We start from the raw sequence: 21,051 nt of genomic DNA, 5'->3' as shown, positions 1-21,051 counted from the left end.
TTAAAATCAGACAAATGCCCACTCACAAGTATAGCGTTATTAGAAAGCAGTTATGAGATTGGCCCTCATAAGCCAGTGGTGCCGTTCGAGCCTGTAATGGTGTCCTCTCGTGCGCGGTCTCCTTCTACCGGAAGTGACGCTCACCCGGTCTGGTGTCCCGCACAAAACGGAAGTCCCTCCAGGAAACCGAGGCCTCTCCTGACTGCCTCTAGCTGCTGCACCACCAATCAAGCCAACCGATGTGTCCAATGATCTGCTTTGCTGAGCCTCCCACAAGCTGTGTTCCTCTCGGTCTGCTCTCAGTGGGACAAATGTCTGCTCTGCTCTAGCCACGCCCTATGCGTTTCGTCATCGATGATGACTTCTTCAGGGGATACCCATTGGTTGTATCCCCACAGTATTTATAGTGAGGTTCATTTGCAAACATAATTGAAAAACAATTAATCAATTACAACATTAATAAAACACTTTAAACTAGTCCATTGGTACAATTACTAATACTACACTGATCACAATGGACAAGTTCTAAGGACCACACTGTACTATTGGAGAATTTTATAGCTCATAAGATGTTAACAAATATATATGGGTAGAAAAAATGAATATTGTACTGAAACTACCTATTTGTGCAATAGAGATAATTGATAAATGTATTAAATCAATATGTAGTGCCATATAGATATGTGGCTACTAATTGAATTACCAAGTACTTACTAGTTGGATAGAATCAACCATCCTTAATGACAATAGATGACAATTAGTTGTGATTCTATTCACAAAACATGATTAGCAATTTGGAACAAGATTTAATTGAGAGATCCCAAGAATTGGAGAATACTATCAAAACTGAATACCATCAATTAACCCCTTTATAGTATGTTCAGCAAACAATGTGCTACATAAATTAAACAAATCAGATCTTAGGGCATGGTATAATACCTGTTGAATGATCCATCTGTGATTGATTGCAATTGGAGTCAGAGGTGGAGCAAAGAAGATGGTTTAAACAAGAACAGAAGAATGCTCAGAAAGGCTAGCAATGAAGTGATGAAGTGACTATGTATAAATGGTGTATAATATATGTGATATTAAATATTAAAGTGTTTGTGATGTAGTAATAGAGTGAAATGGAAAAATAGTAATGATAAATTATATTAATATAAAGATTAGATATTAAAGTGATTGGATGATGTGTGTGTGTAGGTAATTATCCAAATATTATAATAATGAAATATAAATGTGAAGTTGATGATATGAGTTAATGTATAAACTCTAATGGTAATGACGTGTAAAATGTATAAAAAAATGAACATATATGTTGAGACCTGTTTTGGACTCAAACAGACACATCCGCAGTACAATGCATTATTGGGAATATATATAGCCATAATGGAATGCAATGCAATAAATGCCTCAAAAAATTCCTCAAAAAATTCTGTGAAGGATGAATATTTTTAGAGAGTTGACATGTCACCATAGTTCAGAGGGAGTGCCGAAGCACTCAAACCAGACCTCGGAAGGATCACCCACCTGGAGTGATCACACTATGGTGCTAATGTCTATGTGATCATTATGTCCACTTGGGTGCAAAGTATCTAGAATATACATCCAATAGGTCTCCCTCATACACAATCTTTTGAAACGATCACCACCCATAAATGTAGGGGGAATAAACTCGATGCCCATAACTCGTAAGGACCTAGGATCTTTCGAATGTTCATTACAATAGTGGCGGGAGAGATTGTGTGTTAGACACCCATTGATTATATTTCTTCGATGCTCTAAAAACCTCGTGCTTAGGGCTCTTGATGTGCGGCCTACATATTGTAGACCGCACTCACATGATATAAGATAGATCACATAGTCACTAAGGCAGTTGATATATTCTGCTATATCATGTGATGTCCCATTGGAATAAGATTTAAATTTATTGGTTTTTATCAAATGTTTGCACGTTAAGCATCTACTTCTCCCGCATCCAAAGTTTCCCTTAACCCTAATGGGAACAGATCCATCCACTCTACAATTGTTGACTAGCTTGGATGTTTTTAGTTTGCTCAGAGCAATTATTGTTTTTATACTCCTTGCTTTCCTGAAGATCACAGGAGCATGTGTTGGCAACAGGTGACCAATCTCTGGATCGCTAACCAAGATGTTCCAATGGTCATTTATTATTTTCTTAATTTGTTTGGCAGACTGATTGAACTGTGTAATAAACTGAGGTACAGAACCTGTAGAGTTAACCTTATTTTTTGATAATGTTTTACTTTTGGATTTCTCCAATAAAGACACGCGATCCAGTAGACTGGCATCTGAAAACGATTTGTTAACAACTGCCATATCATAGCCTTTTTCCTGGAACTTCATTGAAAGATCTGTACCCTGGGTATAAAAGTCTATGTCCATTGAACAGTTGCGTCTTAATCTGTAGAACTGACTTTTTGGCACATTGTCTAACCATTTTTTATAATGATTGCTACCATATTGTAGGTAGCTGTTCGCAGGAAAGCAAGGAGTATAAAAACAATAATTGCTCCGAGCAAACTAAAAACATCCAAGCTAGTCAACAATTGTAGAGTGGATGGATCTGTTCCCATTAGGGTTAAGGGAAACTTTGGATGCGGGAGAAGTAGATGCTTAACGTGCAAACATTTGATAAAAACCAATAAATTTAAATCTTATTCCAATGGGACATCACATGATATAGCAGAATATATCAACTGCCTTAGTGACTATGTGATCTATCTTATATCATGTGAGTGCGGTCTACAATATGTAGGCCGCACATCAAGAGCCCTAAGCACGAGGTTTTTAGAGCATCGAAGAAATATAATCAATGGGTGTCTAACACACAATCTCTCCCGCCACTATTGTAATGAACATTCGAAAGATCCTAGGTCCTTACGAGTTATGGGCATCGAGTTTATTCCCCCTACATTTATGGGTGGTGATCGTTTCAAAAGATTGTGTATGAGGGAGACCTATTGGATGTATATTCTAGATACTTTGCACCCAAGTGGACATAATGATCACATAGACATTAGCACCATAGTGTGATCACTCCAGGTGGGTGATCCTTCGGAGGTCTGGTTTGAGTGCTTCGGCACTCCCTCTGAACTATGGTGACATGTCAACTCTCTAAAAATATTCATCCTTCACAGAATTTTTTGAGGAATTTTTTGAGGCATTTATTGCATTGCATTCCATTATGGCTATATATATTCCCAATAATGCATTGTACTGCGGATGTGTCTGTTTGAGTCCAAAACAGGTCTCAACATATATGTTCATTTTTTTATACATTTTACACGTCATTACCATTAGAGTTTATACATTAACTCATATCATCAACTTCACATTTATATTTCATTATTATAATATTTGGATAATTACCTACACACACACATCATCCAATCACTTTAATATCTAATCTTTATATTAATATAATTTATCATTACTATTTTTCCATTTCACTCTATTACTACATCACAAACACTTTAATATTTAATATCACATATATTATACACCATTTATACATAGTCACTTCATCACTTCATTGCTAGCCTTTCTGAGCATTCTTCTGTTCTTGTTTAAACCATCTTCTTTGCTCCACCTCTGACTCCAATTGCAATCAATCACAGATGGATCATTCAACAGGTATTATACCATGCCCTAAGATCTGATTTGTTTAATTTATGTAGCACATTGTTTGCTGAACATACTATAAAGGGGTTAATTGATGGTATTCAGTTTTGATAGTATTCTCCAATTCTTGGGATCTCTCAATTAAATCTTGTTCCAAATTGCTAATCATGTTTTGTGAATAGAATCACAACTAATTGTCATCTATTGTCATTAAGGATGGTTGATTCTATCCAACTAGTAAGTACTTGGTAATTCAATTAGTAGCCACATATCTATATGGCACTACATATTGATTTAATACATTTATCAATTATCTCTATTGCACAAATAGGTAGTTTCAGTACAATATTCATTTTTTCTACCCATATATATTTGTTAACATCTTATGAGCTATAAAATTCTCCAATAGTACAGTGTGGTCCTTAGAACTTGTCCATTGTGATCAGTGTAGTATTAGTAATTGTACCAATGGACTAGTTTAAAGTGTTTTATTAATGTTGTAATTGATTAATTGTTTTTAATTATGTTTGCAAATGAACCTCACTATAAATACTGTGGGGATACAACCAATGGGTATCCCCTGAAGAAGTCATCATCGATGACGAAACGCATAGGGCGTGGCTAGAGCAGAGCAGACATTTGTCCCACTGAGAGCAGACCGAGAGGAACACAGCTTGTGGGAGGCTCAGCAAAGCAGATCATTGGACACATCGGTTGGCTTGATTGGTGGTGCAGCAGCTAGAGGCAGTCAGGAGAGGCCTCGGTTTCCTGGAGGGACTTCCGTTTTGTGCGGGACACCAGACCGGGTGAGCGTCACTTCCGGTAGAAGGAGACCGCGCACGAGAGGACACCATTACAGGCTCGAACGGCACCACTGGCTTATGAGGGCCAATCTCATAACTGCTTTCTAATAACGCTATACTTGTGAGTGGGCATTTGTCTGATTTTAAATGTTCCATAAAATTATTGTTAAACTTTAATGCACTAGGTGTGCGCCTGTTTTCTTTTCTTTTTTCTTTCATATATATATATATATATATATATATATATTGTGACAGAAACCAGGGGATGGTAATAAATTCCGTATATAGGGCTCCCAGGATACTAGACAGTTTCTATCCTGTTTGGCCTGGGAGTGCAGCCTTATAATACATACACTCCATTCCACAGTTTGGCAAGCGCTGGAACTGAGGGATGAGAGAACCAGACCAGAGTTTGTCTGCTGCCTGATTTCTGTCACCTGTCATGCTAATTAGGAATCAGGTATGAAAGACTGATTTCCTGTTTGCTCTGGTCTCCCCACAAGAGCCAGGAGGCTGGAAGGCTGCTGAACTACAGAGGGGAGAAGCCTCTTCCCCAAACAGGTTCAATCTTTCTGTTCATTTGTGTAAGACTGCAAAAGTACCTTGTTTTGTTGTTGGGAGTGGAAAAGCCACTTCCAACCCTGAGTCAGGGATATCTAAGTTAAGTTATCGCTCAGGTGAGCAGCTTTTGTTTTGATCTGTTTTCTGTTGTATGCACTGTGGCAGTCTCAGTGCCTGGGACTGAATAAACCAGGCATAGCCTGTTTAAAGGAACAGTACGTGACGCCTCATCATTTAACCTACCCTAAAAGACCGTGTTCTAAACAGTCCCGGACAAACGACGGAGCCCCGGAGTAAGCCGTTTGTCACATATGGTGGAGAATGCGGGCAGAGCACTAGGGGGTCTGCGGGTTGAAGAACTTTGAAAGAAAAAAAAAAAAAAAAAAAAAAGTTTTTTTCATCCTCTGCAAACAAGATGGAAGACGTGGTGGGTGCGCTGGTACGCAATGTCGCTGCCCAGAAAGACGCGAATGAAACCCAGCAACAGCTGTTAATAGCCCAGCAAGAAACTAATGCAAACCAGCAGCAGACGAATGCAGCCCAGCAACAGCTGCTAATAGCCCAGCAAGAGATTAATGCCAACCAGCAACAGGCGAATGCCAACCAGCAACAGGCGAATGCAAACCAGCAACAGACGAATGAAGCCCTGCAAAACGCGAATGCAAACCAGCAAGAGACAAACCGCTTGCTGAGAGAGGAGCAACAGCGGTTCGCTCAGGGCTTACAGCAGGAACTCGAGATCCTGAGGGGGACTATCAGTAACCTTCCACTGGCAGCGGCAGCCCCAGTTCCGAAAATGACCAGGGCAAGCCACTACCTTCAGAAGATGGGACCCTCGGATGATGTGGAAGCCTATCTTCTCACGTTTGAACGCACGGCACAGAGAGAGGGATGGCCAGAAGCTGAGTGGGCTGGTCTAATCGCACCCTTCCTAAGCGGCGAACCCCAGAAGGCTTACTTTGATCTAGAGCCAGCCGAAGCTAACGTCTATGCAAAATTGAAGTTCGAGATCCTCGCCCGCCTCGGCGTAACCACGGCTGTTCGCGCCCAAAGGTTTCACGCATGGTCCTTCACGATGGATAAAGCCACCCGAAGCCAGATGTATGACCTCATCCACCTCGCCCGGAAGTGGCTACAACCCGAGATCAACTCAGCCAGCCACATCGTGGAACGGTTGGTCATGGACCAGTTCTTGAGGAAACTTCCCTCTGCCTTACGCCGTTGGGTCAGTCGGAGTGATCCCCACAATGCGGATGAGCTTGTGGCCCTCGTAGAAAGGTACAATGCAGCAGAAGAGCACCCGCAACCCACAGTCGTGGAGCAACCCCACTACCCGAGGTTCCAGGACTCTTCCAGAGACGGTAAAAGGGTACCGGGGTTAAGGGGCGCTGAAGAGCGGCGACCCCCTTCACGCAGCACAAGCAACAGTGGTTAGCACACTAAGGGCAATAGCCAACATGGGGAGCCGGGAAAAGGCTCTAAGTGGGACACAGACTATGTACCTAAATGTGTAAATTGTCATGAGAGGGGCCACACAGCAAAAATCTGCCCACTAAATGATGAGCCCATGCAATGCAACAGCGTGGAACCTTATTCGCTGTTGTCCCAATGTATGGGCCCTAGCCCAGAGGACCCCTTGAATAACCATCTGTGGGCATTTGTAAAGGTTAATGGTAAGAGGGTTCGGGCACTTCTTGACTCTGGGAGCATGGTCACACTAGTGTCCGAATACCTCTTGCCCATTAAGAAGAAACAGGGAAACAGTTCACAAAGAGTGGCAATTTGTTGTATACATGGGGATAATCATGAATATTCCACTGTTGATGTTTTTTTTGAAACAGAGTTTGGTTCTTTAGATTTCAAGGTGGGTATTGTACCCAAACTGGCACATGATGTGTTAATAGGGACCGACTTTCCCCATTTTCTAAAAATGTGGTCCCCCGCTCAGAATAGCGCCCAGAGTTCAATAGCGGACCATAACGAAGTATTAGAAGAAACAAATCCTTTCCCTTTTTCAGAAATGGAGGTTGACGAGGGCCCAAATAAGAAGGGGGAAAAGGAGGAGTGCTGTAAAATTCCCTTCCCCATCACTACTTTGGTAGGGAATACCCCAAATCAAGATGTTGAGCAGACACTTACCACCCCAGAACCGGATAAGACCCTCGCTGACCTAGAGGTCAGTCCTGGGAGTTTTAAGAAGGCCCAGTGGGAGGACCCCACATTAGCGGTAGCAAGGGGAAATATACGGGACCAGAATAGTACTCCTGGCCAACCAGATAGGTCACTTGCTTACCCCTACTTCGAGGTAGAGAACGACCTAGTATATCGGGTTGATAAAAGGAAATCAGTTACAACTAAACAATTGTTGGTACCACAGACATTCCGTAACGTAGTATTACACCTCGCACATAGTCATCCATTGGGGGGACACCTAGGGGTGGAAAAGACAAAAGAAAAGGTTCTCCGAAGCTTCTATTGGCCTGGGGTTCTGGCAGAAATTACGAATTATTGTTCCTCATGCCCAGAATGTCAGATCACCGCCCCGTTCAAGGCGTACCGCAGCCCATTGGTACCCCTTCCCATAATAGAGGTACCATTTGACCGGATTGCTATGGATCTAGTAGGACCCCTAATAAAGTCTGCTAGGGGACATCAGCATATATTGGTAATATTAGATTATGCCACCCGATATCCGGAGGCAGTTCCCCTACGTAGCACCTCAGCTAAAAACATAGCAAAAGAGTTAGTAGTTCTGTTTTCCCGGGTCGGGATTCCTAAAGAGATTCTATCTGACCAGGGAACACCATTTATGTCCCAAGTAACGAAAGAGCTATGTAAACTCCTAAAAATCAAGCATCTCAGAACCTCAGTCTATCATCCACAAACAGATGGTTTAGTGGAAAGGTTCAATAAAACCTTAAAGAGCATGTTACGGCGGGCGGTTGATAAAGATGGGAAAAACTGGGATTGTTTGTTACCGTACCTGTTATTTGCCATTAGGGAAGTTCCCCAATCATCCACAGGCTTCTCCCCGTTTGAACTATTGTATGGCCGACACCCAAGGGGCTTACTGGATATAGCCAAAGAGACTTGGGAACACGAGGTTACCCCTTACAGAAGTGTAATAGAGCATGTTGCCCAGATGCAGGACCGCATTGCTGCAGTCCTACCCATAGTGAGGGAACACATGGAGAAAGCTCAAGAAGCACAGAGGAATACATATAATAAGGGTGCTAGGGTCAGAATTTTTTCTCCAGGTGATAGGGTACTAGTTCTGGTTCCCACCGTGGAGAGTAAATTCCTTGCTAAATGGCATGGGCCATATGAGGTCTTGGAAAGAGTGGGAGAAGTAAATTATAAGGTAAGACAGCCAGGTAGGAGGAAACCTGAGCAAATTTACCATATAAACCTACTCAAGCCCTGGAAAGATAGAGAAGTCTTGTTAACCCTAGTACCCCCAGGTCCGTCAGAGAATCAAGAAACTGACCCAGAGGTTAGCATAGCTGAAACCCTGTCTGTTCATCAGAAACGAGAGGTTCAGAATTTAGTGAGAAGAAACAAAGAAATCTTCTCTATACGGCCAGGTAGAACTAGCGTAATTGAACATGACCTAATCTCTGAACCGGGGGTCCGAGTTAACCTTAAACCGTACCGAATCCCAGAGGCCAAAAGAAAGGCTATAAGTTTAGAGGTTAAAAAAATGCTAAAACTAGGTGTAATTGAGGAATCCCAAAGTGGGTGGAACAGCCCTATAGTCTTAGTCCCAAAGCCAGATGGTACAACAAGGTTTTGTAATGACTACCGGAAACTAAACGCGGTGTCAAAATTTGATACTTATCCTATGCCCAGGGTAGATGAACTTGTAGAGAGACTGGGCAAAGCCCGATATCTCACAACCCTAGACCTAACAAAAGGGTACTGGCAGGTTCCCCTCACAGAAAGGGCAAAAGAAAAGACAGCCTTCTCAACCCCAGACGGCCTCTTTCAGTATAAGGTGTTGCCTTTTGGCTTACATGGAGCTCCCGCCACATTCCAAAGAATGATGGATAAAATTTTAAAACCACATGCTCGGTATGCTGCCGCTTACCTGGATGATGTGGTAATCCATAGTGAAGATTGGCAATCCCACCTTCCAAAGGTCCAAGCTGTGCTTGACGCAGTCCGGTCTGCTGGACTAACTGCTAACCCCGCTAAATGCACTATTGGTCTGGAGGAGGCCAAGTATCTGGGATATTCAATTGGCAGAGGTTTACTCAAACCCCAAACACTCAAAGTGGAGGCGATACAAAATTGGCCAAGGCCAGTTACAAAAAAACAAGTAAGGACCTTTTTGGGGTTAATTGGGTACTATAGAAGGTTTATTCCCAATTTTGCAACTAAGGCAACCCCACTAACTGACCTCACAAAAGCAAGAGGACCGCTAATGGTAAAGTGGTCCCCGGAAACCGAACAGGCCTTTAGAAGCCTGAAAGAAGCTCTCTGTGCCCAACCAGTGTTGGTCACACCTGACTTCTCCAAAGAGTTCGTAGTCCAAACCGACGCATCTGAGGTAGGGCTGGGGGCGGTACTCTCCCAGGAGTCTCAAGGTGAGGAGCACCCCATCCTTTATTTAAGTAGGAAACTAAATCCCCAGGAGAAAAATTACTCCATAGTAGAGAAAGAGTGTCTCGCAATAAAGTGGGCTGTAGAGACGCTCAAATACTATCTGTTGGGGAGAAAATTCCGGTTGGTCACAGATCATGCACCCCTTACCTGGATGTGTCAAAACAGGGAAAAGAATGCTAGAGTGACCAGGTGGTTCCTAAGCCTACAACCCTTTAAATTTTCTGTGGAACACAGGTCAGGGCACAAACATGGCAATGCTGACGGGTTGTCAAGGATGCACTCCCTAATATCCATGGTCGCTCATCCCTCGAGGTCTGAGCTGGGGGGGAGGATATGTGACAGAAACCAGGGGATGGTAATAAATTCCGTATATAGGGCTCCCAGGATACTAGACAGTTTCTATCCTGTTTGGCCTGGGAGTGCAGCCTTATAATACATACACTCCATCCCACAGTTTGGCAAGCGCTGGAACTGAGGGATGAGAGATCCAGACCAGAGTTTGTCTGCTGCCTGATTTCTGTCACCTGTCATGCTAATTAGGAATCAGGTATGAAAGACTGATTTCCTGTTTGCTCTGGTCTCCCCACAAGAGCCAGGAGGCTGGAAGGCTGCTGAACTACAGAGGGGAGAAGCCTCTTCCCCAAACAGGTTCAATCTTTCTGTTCATTTGTGTAAGACTGCAAAAGTACCTTGTTTTGTTGTTGGGAGTGGAAAAGCCACTTCCAACCCTGAGTCAGGGATATCTAAGTTAAGTTATCGCTCAGGTGAGCAGCTTTTGTTTTGATCTGTTTTCTGTTGTATGCACTGTGGCAGTCTCAGTGCCTGGGACTGAATAAACCAGGCATAGCCTGTTTAAAGGAACAGTACGTGACGCCTCATCATTTAACCTACCCTAAAAAACCGTGTTCTAAACAGTCCCGGACAAACGACGGAGCCCCGGAGTAAGCCGTTTGTCACAATATATATATATATATATTTATGGAAAAAAAAACAAATTGGAGTAGCGCCTTAGGAAACTTGATAAGGATAAATCAGCTGTGTAAATCAGACAGAGTTAACAAGGCTATTGACCAAAGAATCCCCAAAAGGGCGAATTTGTGATAAAAACAACTGAAATCTATAGCAAAAATAAAAAATATGAAACATAACAAATAAAATAAAAACCAGATGTCAGTTGAAATTTCAAAAAATGTACTTAGTCCACTGGAGTTTTGCTGCCCGTATATAAGGATCACCAAATCCCAAGGATATCTGCAGAAAGCAAGAAGAAGAAAAAGGCGCACTCCTAGTGTGATGAAGTATAAAACAGTATTTATGGGATTGTAAAATATAAAAAGCGCACTCACAAACAGAGTAAAAATAATAGCATTAATGAGATATACTCAATCGCCTTGAAGCTGTGAAGGGAATGTATCAGCCTGTCCCGTTGGTGCCACCTCTGGTGTATCCGTTGGTTCAGCAAGGTGCACTGGAGCCACCGCAGCCAGATGATGTAATAATCAGCAACACGGTCAGAGACTCCTTCCAGATACACCTCCCACAGCTGTCACTGCTCACCAGCAGGCAACTGCAAAACCGGAAGCGACAGCAGTCCCAAGCAAAATAGCAACAGCTCCAAGGTACTCTCTCCGTTCGTGCAGTAATGTCAGCCACAAACTCGCCTCTTTGGGAAACGCCCTACGCATTTCGTCACTAAGGACTTCGTCAGGGGACGTTTCCCAAAGAGGTGAGTTTGTGGCTGACATTACTGCTCGAACGGAGAGAGTACCTTGGAGCTGTTGCTATTTTGCTTGGGACTGCTGTCGCTTCCGGTTTTGCAGTTGCCTGCTGGGGAGCAGTGAGAGCTGTGGGAGGTGTATCTGGAGGGAGTCTCTGACCGTGTTGCTGATTATTACATCATCTGGCTGCGGTGGCTCCAATGCACCTTGCTGAACCAATGGATACACCAGAGGTGGCACCAAATGGACAGGCTGATACATTCCCTTCACAGCTTCAAGGCGATTGAGTATATCTGATAAATGCTATTATTTTTACTCTGTTTGTGAGTGCGCTTTTTATATTTTACAATCCCATAAATACTGTTTTATACTTCATCACACTAGGAGTGCGCCTGTTTTTTCTTCTTGTTTTCTGCATATATATATTTATATATATACACTGGCGACACATTTAATTGCACTGCGGCCAGATCCGCAAGCCGGGAGATTTCCCGGCTTGCTAGTGGCCGCCCCTCGGCGTGCCGCGCGTCATAGACGCGCGGTCACGCGTCTTCGGGAGCGTGCGCCCCCTGCACGCACGTCCAGGGGCTCCCCGAGGGAGCCCTGGTGTCCCGCGATCGCGGGACAGCGGCAGGGGGTTCCGGGGGACCCGGCGGACCCGGCAGCGGGAGGGAGAGCGCCCCGATCGGAGGGCGCTCTTCCGCTGCTTCGGCGCGCGCCAGGCTACTGCTGCGGCACAGAACGGGCAAATGCTCGAATAAACTGTGCCGCAGCAGTATACACAGGCGGCACACTTTATTTGAGTACGGCTCATTCCGCAAGCCGGGATATGTCCCGGCTTGCGAGCCGCACTCCCTCAGCGTGCCGCGCATCACCGATGCGCGGTCACGCATCATCGGGTGCCTGTGCCGCCTGTACGCGTGCCCAGGGCTCCCCGAGGGAGCCCTGGTGTCGCGCGGATGTGAGGACGGCGGCGGGACGTTCCGGGGGACCCGGCGGACCCGGTGAGGAGAGGGGGAAGCCCCGATCGGCGGGCCTCTCCTCCGAGGCTTCGGCGTGCGCCCGGCACCCTCCGGCGCGCGCCAGGTTACTGCTGCGGCCGAGAACGGGCAAATGCTCGAATAAACTCGGCCGCAGCAGTATATATATACTGTATATATATAAGAAATAAGCGCACTCCCCTAGTGCATTATCTTCAGAGATGCAGATGAATATATTTATTAAAATAGATGTGTGGTAGATAATACACTTTAATAGATATATTCATCTGCATCTCTGAAGATAATGCACTAGGGGAGTGCGCTTCTTTCTTTTCTTTTTTACAGTGCTCGTTTGGGAGTGATTCCTTGGATATAGCAGCCCCTCATATTTTTTCCTGTCTGGCTTTGGGACACATTCATTGCCTCACTTAGCGGACAGTTCCACTGGATTCGTTTTCTGCAGGATTCAACTTGAATCAAATGGTATCTGATTGTTTACAGTATATATTGTGCATACAATTGTTTGTTTTTAGCGCTGCTTTGTATATATATATATATTTTTTTTTTTTAAGTTATGGTGGGTGAAAAAGGCAACAAAAAACCTCCACTGTATTGCATATAGCAAATAAAAAGAACACTTGTGAGCACATTCGCATGTCAGGCAGACCTGCCTAAGACATGAATGTGCTCACAAGTGTTCTTTTTATTTGCTATATGCAATACGGTGGAGGTTTCTTGTTGCCTTTTTCACCCACCATAACTTAAAACGTGATGGTAAACCCTACAGTCTTGAAAATGCACAGCCAGCAGTACAACCAATCTCACACTGATGATACCCATTAAGGTTGAAACATGTCTGTGAATGGTTTCTCTGGCTTTGCATCTGATTCCCATGCTGGGCTGTAAAGCTGTGTTAACAGCAAGCATTAGCTTATATGGGCTCCATGTAACAATGGTTTTTCAGACAAAAGGTGACACATTGTGTGCTCATTTGCATGTAATTTCCCAGAATCCCTTGCTGCAGTGGAAGCACTGTATGCTGGGGATAATGGTGAAAGGCAGGGTTGCAGACCTGCATAAGAAGCTTATTAAAAAACACACTTGGACTCAGTAATAATATATGCACCTGGATTGAAAACTGGTTAAAGGACAGACAACAGAGGGTTGTCATAAATGGAACTTTTTCAGGTTGGGCTAAAGTCGTGAGTGGAGTACCTCAAGGATCGGTACTGGGACCCCTGCTTTTTAACTTGTTTATTAATGACCTTGAGGTTGGGATCGAGAGCAAAGTCTCCATCTTTGCTGATGATACTAAATTGTGTAAGGTAATAGAATCAGAGCAGGATGTAATTTCTCTTCAGAAGGACTTGGAGAGACTGGAAACGTGGGCAGGTAAATGGCAAATGAGGTTTAATACAGATAAATGTCAGGTTATGCATTTGGGATGCAAGAATAAAAAGGCGACTTACAAATTAAATGGAGATATATTGGGGGAATCCTTGATGGAGAAGGATTTAGGAGTGCTTGTAGATAGCAGGCTTAGCAATAGTGCCCAATGTCATGCAGTAGCTGCAAAGGCAAACAAGATCTTATCTTGCATCAAACGGGCAATGGATGGAAGGGAAGTAAACATAATTATGCCCCTTTACAAAGCATTAGTAAGACCACACCTTGAATATGGAGTACAATTTTGGGCACCAATCCTAAGAAAATACATTATGGAACTAGAGAGAGTGCAGAGAAGAGCCACCAAATTAATAAAGGGGATGGACATTCTAACTTATGAGGAGAGGCTAGCTAAATTAGATTTATTCACATTAGAAAAGAGGCGTCTAAGAGGGGATATGATAACTATACACAAATATATTCAGGGACAATACAAGGAGCTTTCAACAGAACTATTCATCCCACGGGCAGTACAAAGGACTCGGGGCCATCCCTTAAGGTTGGAGGAAAGGAAATTTCACCAGCAACAAAAGAAAGGGTTCTTTACAGTAAGGGCAGTTAAAATGTGGAATTCATTACCCATGGAGACTGTGATGGCAGATACAATAGATTTGTTCAAAAAAAGGTTGGACATCTTATTAGATGGGAAAGGTATACAGGGATATACCAAATAAGTATACATGGGAAGGATGTTGATCCAGGGATTAATCCGATTGCCAATTCTTGGAGTCAGGAAGGAGTTAATTTTTCCCCTTAATGGGGTTTTTTGTTTGCCTTCCTCTGGATCAATAAGTAAGTATAGATCTAGAATAAAGTATCGGTTGTCTAAATTTAGCATAGGTTGAACTTGATGGACGTACGTCTTTTTTCAACCTCATCTACTATGTAACTATGTAACACTTACTATAGAGCCTGGCACATGTGAAGACACGGGAACAGCTGTTCAATTCCAATATCGCCAACAGAATTGTAATCCAGCTGTATGCCCACTGGGTTCTTCAAATGCTTCAGCACAAATGCAAGCGCTGTGCATTCAGCCGGCCCAATGCCACAGTAGGTCAGTTTCAAGTGATCCACCTCCAGCCCTTTCAGTGCCTGCTTTGCCAGGCTGCTGTCCTGCGTCTCGTAAATGCATTTTATGAGCCAGAGAAACGTTGGCATTGCATGTATGCTTTTCTTTTCTCCCTGCACAGCAGGCGGTATTGATTTAAAGTGTTTATGGATGGCTTTAATCAAACACCTCCTAACGGTCACTAGCTTTTTGGGCAGTTTTTCCAACTGCCACGATTCAACCAGCAAATCATAAAGTCTTTGAGAGAACAGTCCTGCTACAAAGTTGGCTGTAATCTGAAGATTTTGCAGCTCCACCTTCTGCATTTTAGTCTCAGTCCTACCCTCTACCTGCACACAGGGCTGAACGCATAATTGGGGGAGCCTTTGTGCCAAAGACATACTTGGTTGCTTTCTGGTCCAGTTAAATAAATGGTGAAGGGAAGACAAGCCCATGCCATCGCTCATCGCGATGTACAATGCAGCGAAGAAACACTGGAAGGTGATATGTAGGAATTCATAGTGTTGGGTAGAGAAGTTGATGTCTATGGAAAGGTTTTTGGAGAGCACAAGAAAACCCAGGGAAATGTCTTCTTCATTGACCTCTGCATCAACAATCTGCTGATCTGAAAATGCATAGCAGCCACAGCACAACCCATTGAAGGCTAGTTTCCCCAGGTGACTGATTGAGTTGACTCTCTTCTCAAGTATGTTACCTGTGAGTTTCTTTTTCATTGCACCGTGGAGGAGAAAATGCTGTAGAGTTAGAAAATACATATCTGTCATAGTCTGAAGAGAGCTGCACCCAGTGAGAATCAGTTCCTTATGACACTTTGAAACTATCCAGCAGAAAACGGGAATGTGACACAACCCATGGAGAGGTGAGTTGGCATTCACTAGGCTGATGATTTCTCTGGCGGTTTCAGGATCCCGGTGATGCTTCCTCATGAACAACTCGATTCCTTCTTCAGAAAATCCCTTCAAGCTGACTTCTTTCTGGACATATTTCCGTAGCACGGTTGTGACAGCATCGGGTCTGCTTGCCACTAGTTTTATAGAGCCCTTCATCAGGTTTCCTTGGAGAAGGTTGAAGACGATGCTCTCTGTACTCGTCGGGTCAGTAGGACAGCAGTGCTTGTCATCTTCTGTGAATGGAAACTTGAACTCATCAAATCCATCAAAAGTAAGGAGGATTTGGCTGGGATTATCCAAGAGGAACTGGAATATTTCTTCCTGGTGGTGATCTGGCCAGCAGCAATGCTCAAACAACAGTGTCTTTAGGGACACCTGCTTTCCAACACAACACAACCTTCGACAACTAAATGGGAAAATTAAGCAGAAGTTCTGGAATGCTTTTCCGCCAGCCCAGAGCTGATGGATTTGCTGAAACAATGTACTTTTTCCACTTCCCGCATTACCAAGTATGAGGATCATGTCTGCATTTTCATTAATGAGTCCTTTAGCATTGAGAATGTCATGGACCTCCAGGGGGTTCTGGGAGCCCTGTGTATGGTGTGACATGCTGGAGCTCTTGGATAACTCCAGTACACTCTCCGTATAAACGTCCGCCAGGCACACATTCTCTGCCCCATCATATGTACTGAGAAACCGGGACTGAGCAGAAATAGTGGATTTCAATTTCTTCTGATATCCCAAACAAACTAAACAATGAAAGGAAACAGAAAATAATTAGTATTATATTAAATAACACCGTCTGTCATAGTTACATAGTAGATGAGGTTGAAAAAAGACATACGTCCATCAAGTTCAACCTTTGCCAGTCCCTAATATTTATTGTAGTAGCAATAGTTAAGCATAGTAGAATGATTGGTGCAGCAGGTTTAAGATACAGTATATTTTTGAAATAATGCTGCAGTGATCACAAAGACGCAGAGATCAGGACTTATTTAGAAAAGAAAATAACAGTGATTTTGCAGAATCACAAGAAAAAATGATTGTAGATCAATTTAGCTGGAAGATGTGACAATAATAGATTTTGGAAGAGAGAGGAGTAGGAGGCAGAGAGAGGGGAGGGGGAAATGAGGGCCCCCAACAGGGGGAGGGGAGCGGATAACTGCCCCCTCACTCACCAACCTGGTGCCCAGAGGAGTCTTTGGTCCTGGGCTCCGGGAAAGCAGTATGCGACCCTGTGATTGAGGAGCAGCTTGTATCAGAAAAATGAACATGTTTTTTAAAGAACAAAAAGGTTTGGCCCACGTCGCAGTTTCTCCCTCACCTCGCCAGGACAAATGTTTCATTTGTGTTCACCAAAATGTTAAATTGGATCAGAACTCAAGAAGACTAAAGATAAAAAGAGAACAATACACTCGCATATTCTTTCTGGTCTCAAGCAAGTAGCTTCTGTAATAAACAAAAGATCTCGGCAGAATTACAAAAATACTCGAGCATTATTCAGCAAACACATAGTGTAGTACAATACTACAGAGGAATGTTTCAAGGCCCCTTGATTGCTTCGTCAAGCTGGCCAGGGGACCTTGAAACGTTGTTCTGTATTGTAACCCTCCTTACCCTAAGGAGTTTACATCAAGTGTCCATTTACATGGCTGTGCTCAGCCTTTGTTACCTTGTCAGGGTGCTGGATCCGTGAAGGCTGGGGGCGTGGAAGATACAATGATGGGTGCCAGGAACTTTATGCACACACAAGAGCGTTGTTTCCGGCGTAGAGAAGTGCTCAGTCACATCATACATTTTACAGTGTGTACAGTCTCTGATCTCTCCTCTCCCCTGTTTGTATCGTTTCTGCTCTTCCCTAGCTACCCCAATCCCGCCCCGCTAGGGGTATGCTGCGGGTTTATGCATCATGAGTTACTTAACTGATCCATTTCCTTTATAGTGTCTGGAGCACTCTGTCCTTTGGGGCCCCTTCTGGAACCTGTGCCACCTCCTCTCTGTTCTGAATGCCACCTCCTCTCTGTACTGAATGCCACCTCCTCTCTGTACTGAATGCCACCTCCTCTCTGTACTGAATGCCAGCTCCTCTCTGTACTGAATGCCACCTCCTCTCTGTACTGAATGCCACCTCCTCTCTGTATTGAATGCCACCTCCTCTCTGTACTGAATGCCAGCTCATGGAATTCTGGGTCAGTTAGCTATGGATCCTCCGATTGGGCTAATCCTTCTATGCCTCTAGCTCACGGTTTGGAGACCCCCAATCCGGCATAGGCTTCCTCCATAACTGTACAATTGGAGAGTAGAGACAAGCCATTTATGGGCACTTGGAAGGAGCACTGTCCTTAACCCCAAAACAAGACAGGGAATCCCTGCCCTATTATATCATTGGTACACTATACACAGTGAGGCTCCTCCTTCACCCTCTATATATACCCTATTGTGACATCACTGGCACCAGGCTGAATTTAGCCGGGCTTACTCTGTGAAAGCCCACACAGTTAACCCTCTAAGGCCATAGCAATCCCAATGGGGGGGGGGGGAGTGGGGTTACATGTAGTACACTATGTGTTTGCTGACTAACCCTAAAGTATTTTTGTATTGCTGCAGAGATCTTTTGTGTATTAAAGAAGAAACTTCCTTGAGACCAATCTTTAGTCTTCATGAGTATTGATACCATTTGGTATTTTTGAAGTTGCACTGTACAGTAGAGTTTGTATCCAGCGGTATGAGTACAGGATCCTAGCACCTTGCACACGTGTATTACCACTGCACCTTGTATACGTGTATTTCCACTGCACCACGTACACATGCATTACCACTGTACCTCGTACACGTGTATTATCACTGCACCTCGTACACGTGTATTACCACTGCACCTTGTACACGTGCATTACCACTGCACCTTGTACACGTGTATTACCACTGCACCTCGTACACGTGTATTGCCACTGCACCTCGTACACGTGTATTACCACTGCACCTTGTACACGTGTATTACCACTGCACCTTGTACACATGCATTACCACTGCACCTCGTACACGTGTATTATCACTGCACCTCGTACACGTGTATTACCACTGCACCTTGTACACGTGTATTACCACTGCACCTTGTACACATGCATTACCACTGCACCTCGTACACGTGTATTATCACTGTACCTCGTACACGTGTATTACCACTGCACCTTGTACACGTGTATTACCACTGCACCTTGTACACGTGTATTACCACTGCACCTCGTACACGTGTATTGCCACTGCACCTCGTACACGTGTATTACCACTGCACCTTGTACACGTGTATTACCACTGCATCTTGTACACATGCATTACCACTGCACCTCGTACACGTGTATTATCACTGCACCTCGTACACGTGTATTGCCACTGCACCTCGTACACGTGTATTATCACTGCACCTCGTACACGTGTATTACCACTGCACCTTGTACACGTGTATTGCCACTGCACCTCGTACACGTGTATTGCCACTGCCCCTTGTACACGTGTATTGCCACTGCACCTTGTACACGTGTATTGCCACTGCATCTTGTACACGTTGTGACAAACGCCCCTCTTTTGTAATGCTGACGTCTGTCTTGGATCTTCCCGACACAGTCTTCTAGGGTTAATTATATGAATAACCGGATCATACAAAGCATTATGTTGTTTAACTCAGGCTTCTGCCTGCTTTATTTTCATCCCAGTAAGGGACTGCAGCTTTAACAGGTGTAGACAGGAGGCACTCAGACATGAACCTTCAGCGGTTTACTCATATCACCGTTATAACATTTCAAACACTGTCACTTCAAGAAACAAAAACCAAATCATATAAACAAAATCCTATCCCATTCAGGGATCTAACTGTGACGATCGTGAGGGTTTGGCCCGGGATTAACGGGGTTACCCCCCCCAATTGGCCCCCTCTAACCTCGCCAGGGAGACAAGGGGTTAACTGGGCTGAGGCCCAGAAATGTGATTTAACCCTTGTTATAACATGAAAATGCTTATTCTCCTGTGTAAATGTATTGTTGCTGGATCAGTGGCTGCATAACCCACCCACTGGGACTTAAGGGGTTAATCTTATATGCAGTGCTGAATAAACAGTTACCTGAAAACTGGTAATTTGGGAACGGAGGGCGCCAGCACCCTGATTTTTGGGGTGCCGCCTCAGCGTAAAACCCCAAGGACACCCCTATTAAAAATATAACGTTGTCATAAGAGGAACATATATTTTTGATAAAGTGACTTTTTGCAGTTTTTAAAATGTCCAGAACCAAATGCTGTGACTCATATGAGTCTATTCACGTTTGATATGCAAGCTTCCTCTCTGGAAGTGCATATCAAAAGGGAGGTGTGAATGGGGCAGCTGGATGCTAGAATTTAGCCCTGCTTCAAAGGGGTATTGTTATGCAAGACCCAGGAAGCAGCAAAAGGTAACTGCCCTAATTGTTTATGCGGGAGGCAGGCACAAGGAATGGTTAAGTGTTTGTTCTTCACACTTACAATGGAAGCCAAAAGCCTGCTTCAAAGGGGTTTATTGATGGGGACTACCCCAAGCAGGATATCTGAATGGGTGTCCTTATTAAATATAAGAATATTATGAGATGTCCTTGGCTGAAAATGATAAGAATTACATATTTGTATTAGTGGGATGTAGCATATCTTTTGGAGTCTAAACACTGTATATGTAACCGCTATGAAATGCCAGATATTAATATCTCTATTAATTTTCAGATTACACTGTAATGTTTGGTCTCGCCGGCTGACGCATCACAGTACGTAGTCAGCCTTGCCGGAAGGAGGCAGCGGGGGCTGGGACCATTCGGACAAGGGTCTGGTGGTCCGCGGCCATGCGCCCCGCTGGCCGCAGCGGGTTCGCAGCCCTAGACACTTTGTAATCTGTGGTCAGGACTTTCCATCCACCAGCCTGAGTAAATGTGAAGCTGTGGAATGGATCATTTTTAACTATTCCTGCACTTTCTGACCTAAAACGGGGCAGAAAGCTGCCTAACATCTTTGGACTATGTCACATATCCCCCTCCCCAGCTCACACCTACTGGGGTGAGTGGTCATGGACCTCACTGGGGTGAGCGTCCTACCTGAAATACTTGTTCTAACTCCCCAGTACAATATTAAGTATTCACATGACACGAATATGACCTTTTTTTTTTCACGGCAAATATGGACAATAGGTTTCGTCATAAGAGATTATACTTGGCAAACATATTTTGTTGCCCTCTATTAGGGAACTATTTTCAAAAATATATTTCTAGCAACAAATTCCTATATTAATACTAGGAAACAAAAGCACCCTTTTTGACAGCA

General features: G+C 44.0%; 1 protein-coding gene across 1 annotated transcript in view; it reads right to left on the bottom strand.

Moving 5' to 3' along the window:
- NOD2 (nucleotide binding oligomerization domain containing 2) overlaps nucleotides 1-21,051 on the bottom strand; it is a 155,087-nt gene that overhangs the window by 38,519 nt on the left and 95,517 nt on the right. The window contains exon 4 of the mRNA XM_075577144.1: nucleotides 14,663-16,469. Within this exon, the coding sequence (XP_075433259.1) occupies nucleotides 14,663-16,469 (1,807 nt within the window). The remainder of the gene's footprint in view (nucleotides 1-14,662; nucleotides 16,470-21,051) is intronic.

The sequence above is a fragment of the Ascaphus truei genome, chromosome 19, assembly GCF_040206685.1.
Source record: "Ascaphus truei isolate aAscTru1 chromosome 19, aAscTru1.hap1, whole genome shotgun sequence".
Lineage (NCBI taxonomy): Eukaryota > Metazoa > Chordata > Amphibia > Anura > Ascaphidae > Ascaphus > Ascaphus truei.
Note: the sequence above shows the minus strand (reverse complement) of the source record. Positions and strands in the feature narration are given on the sequence as shown.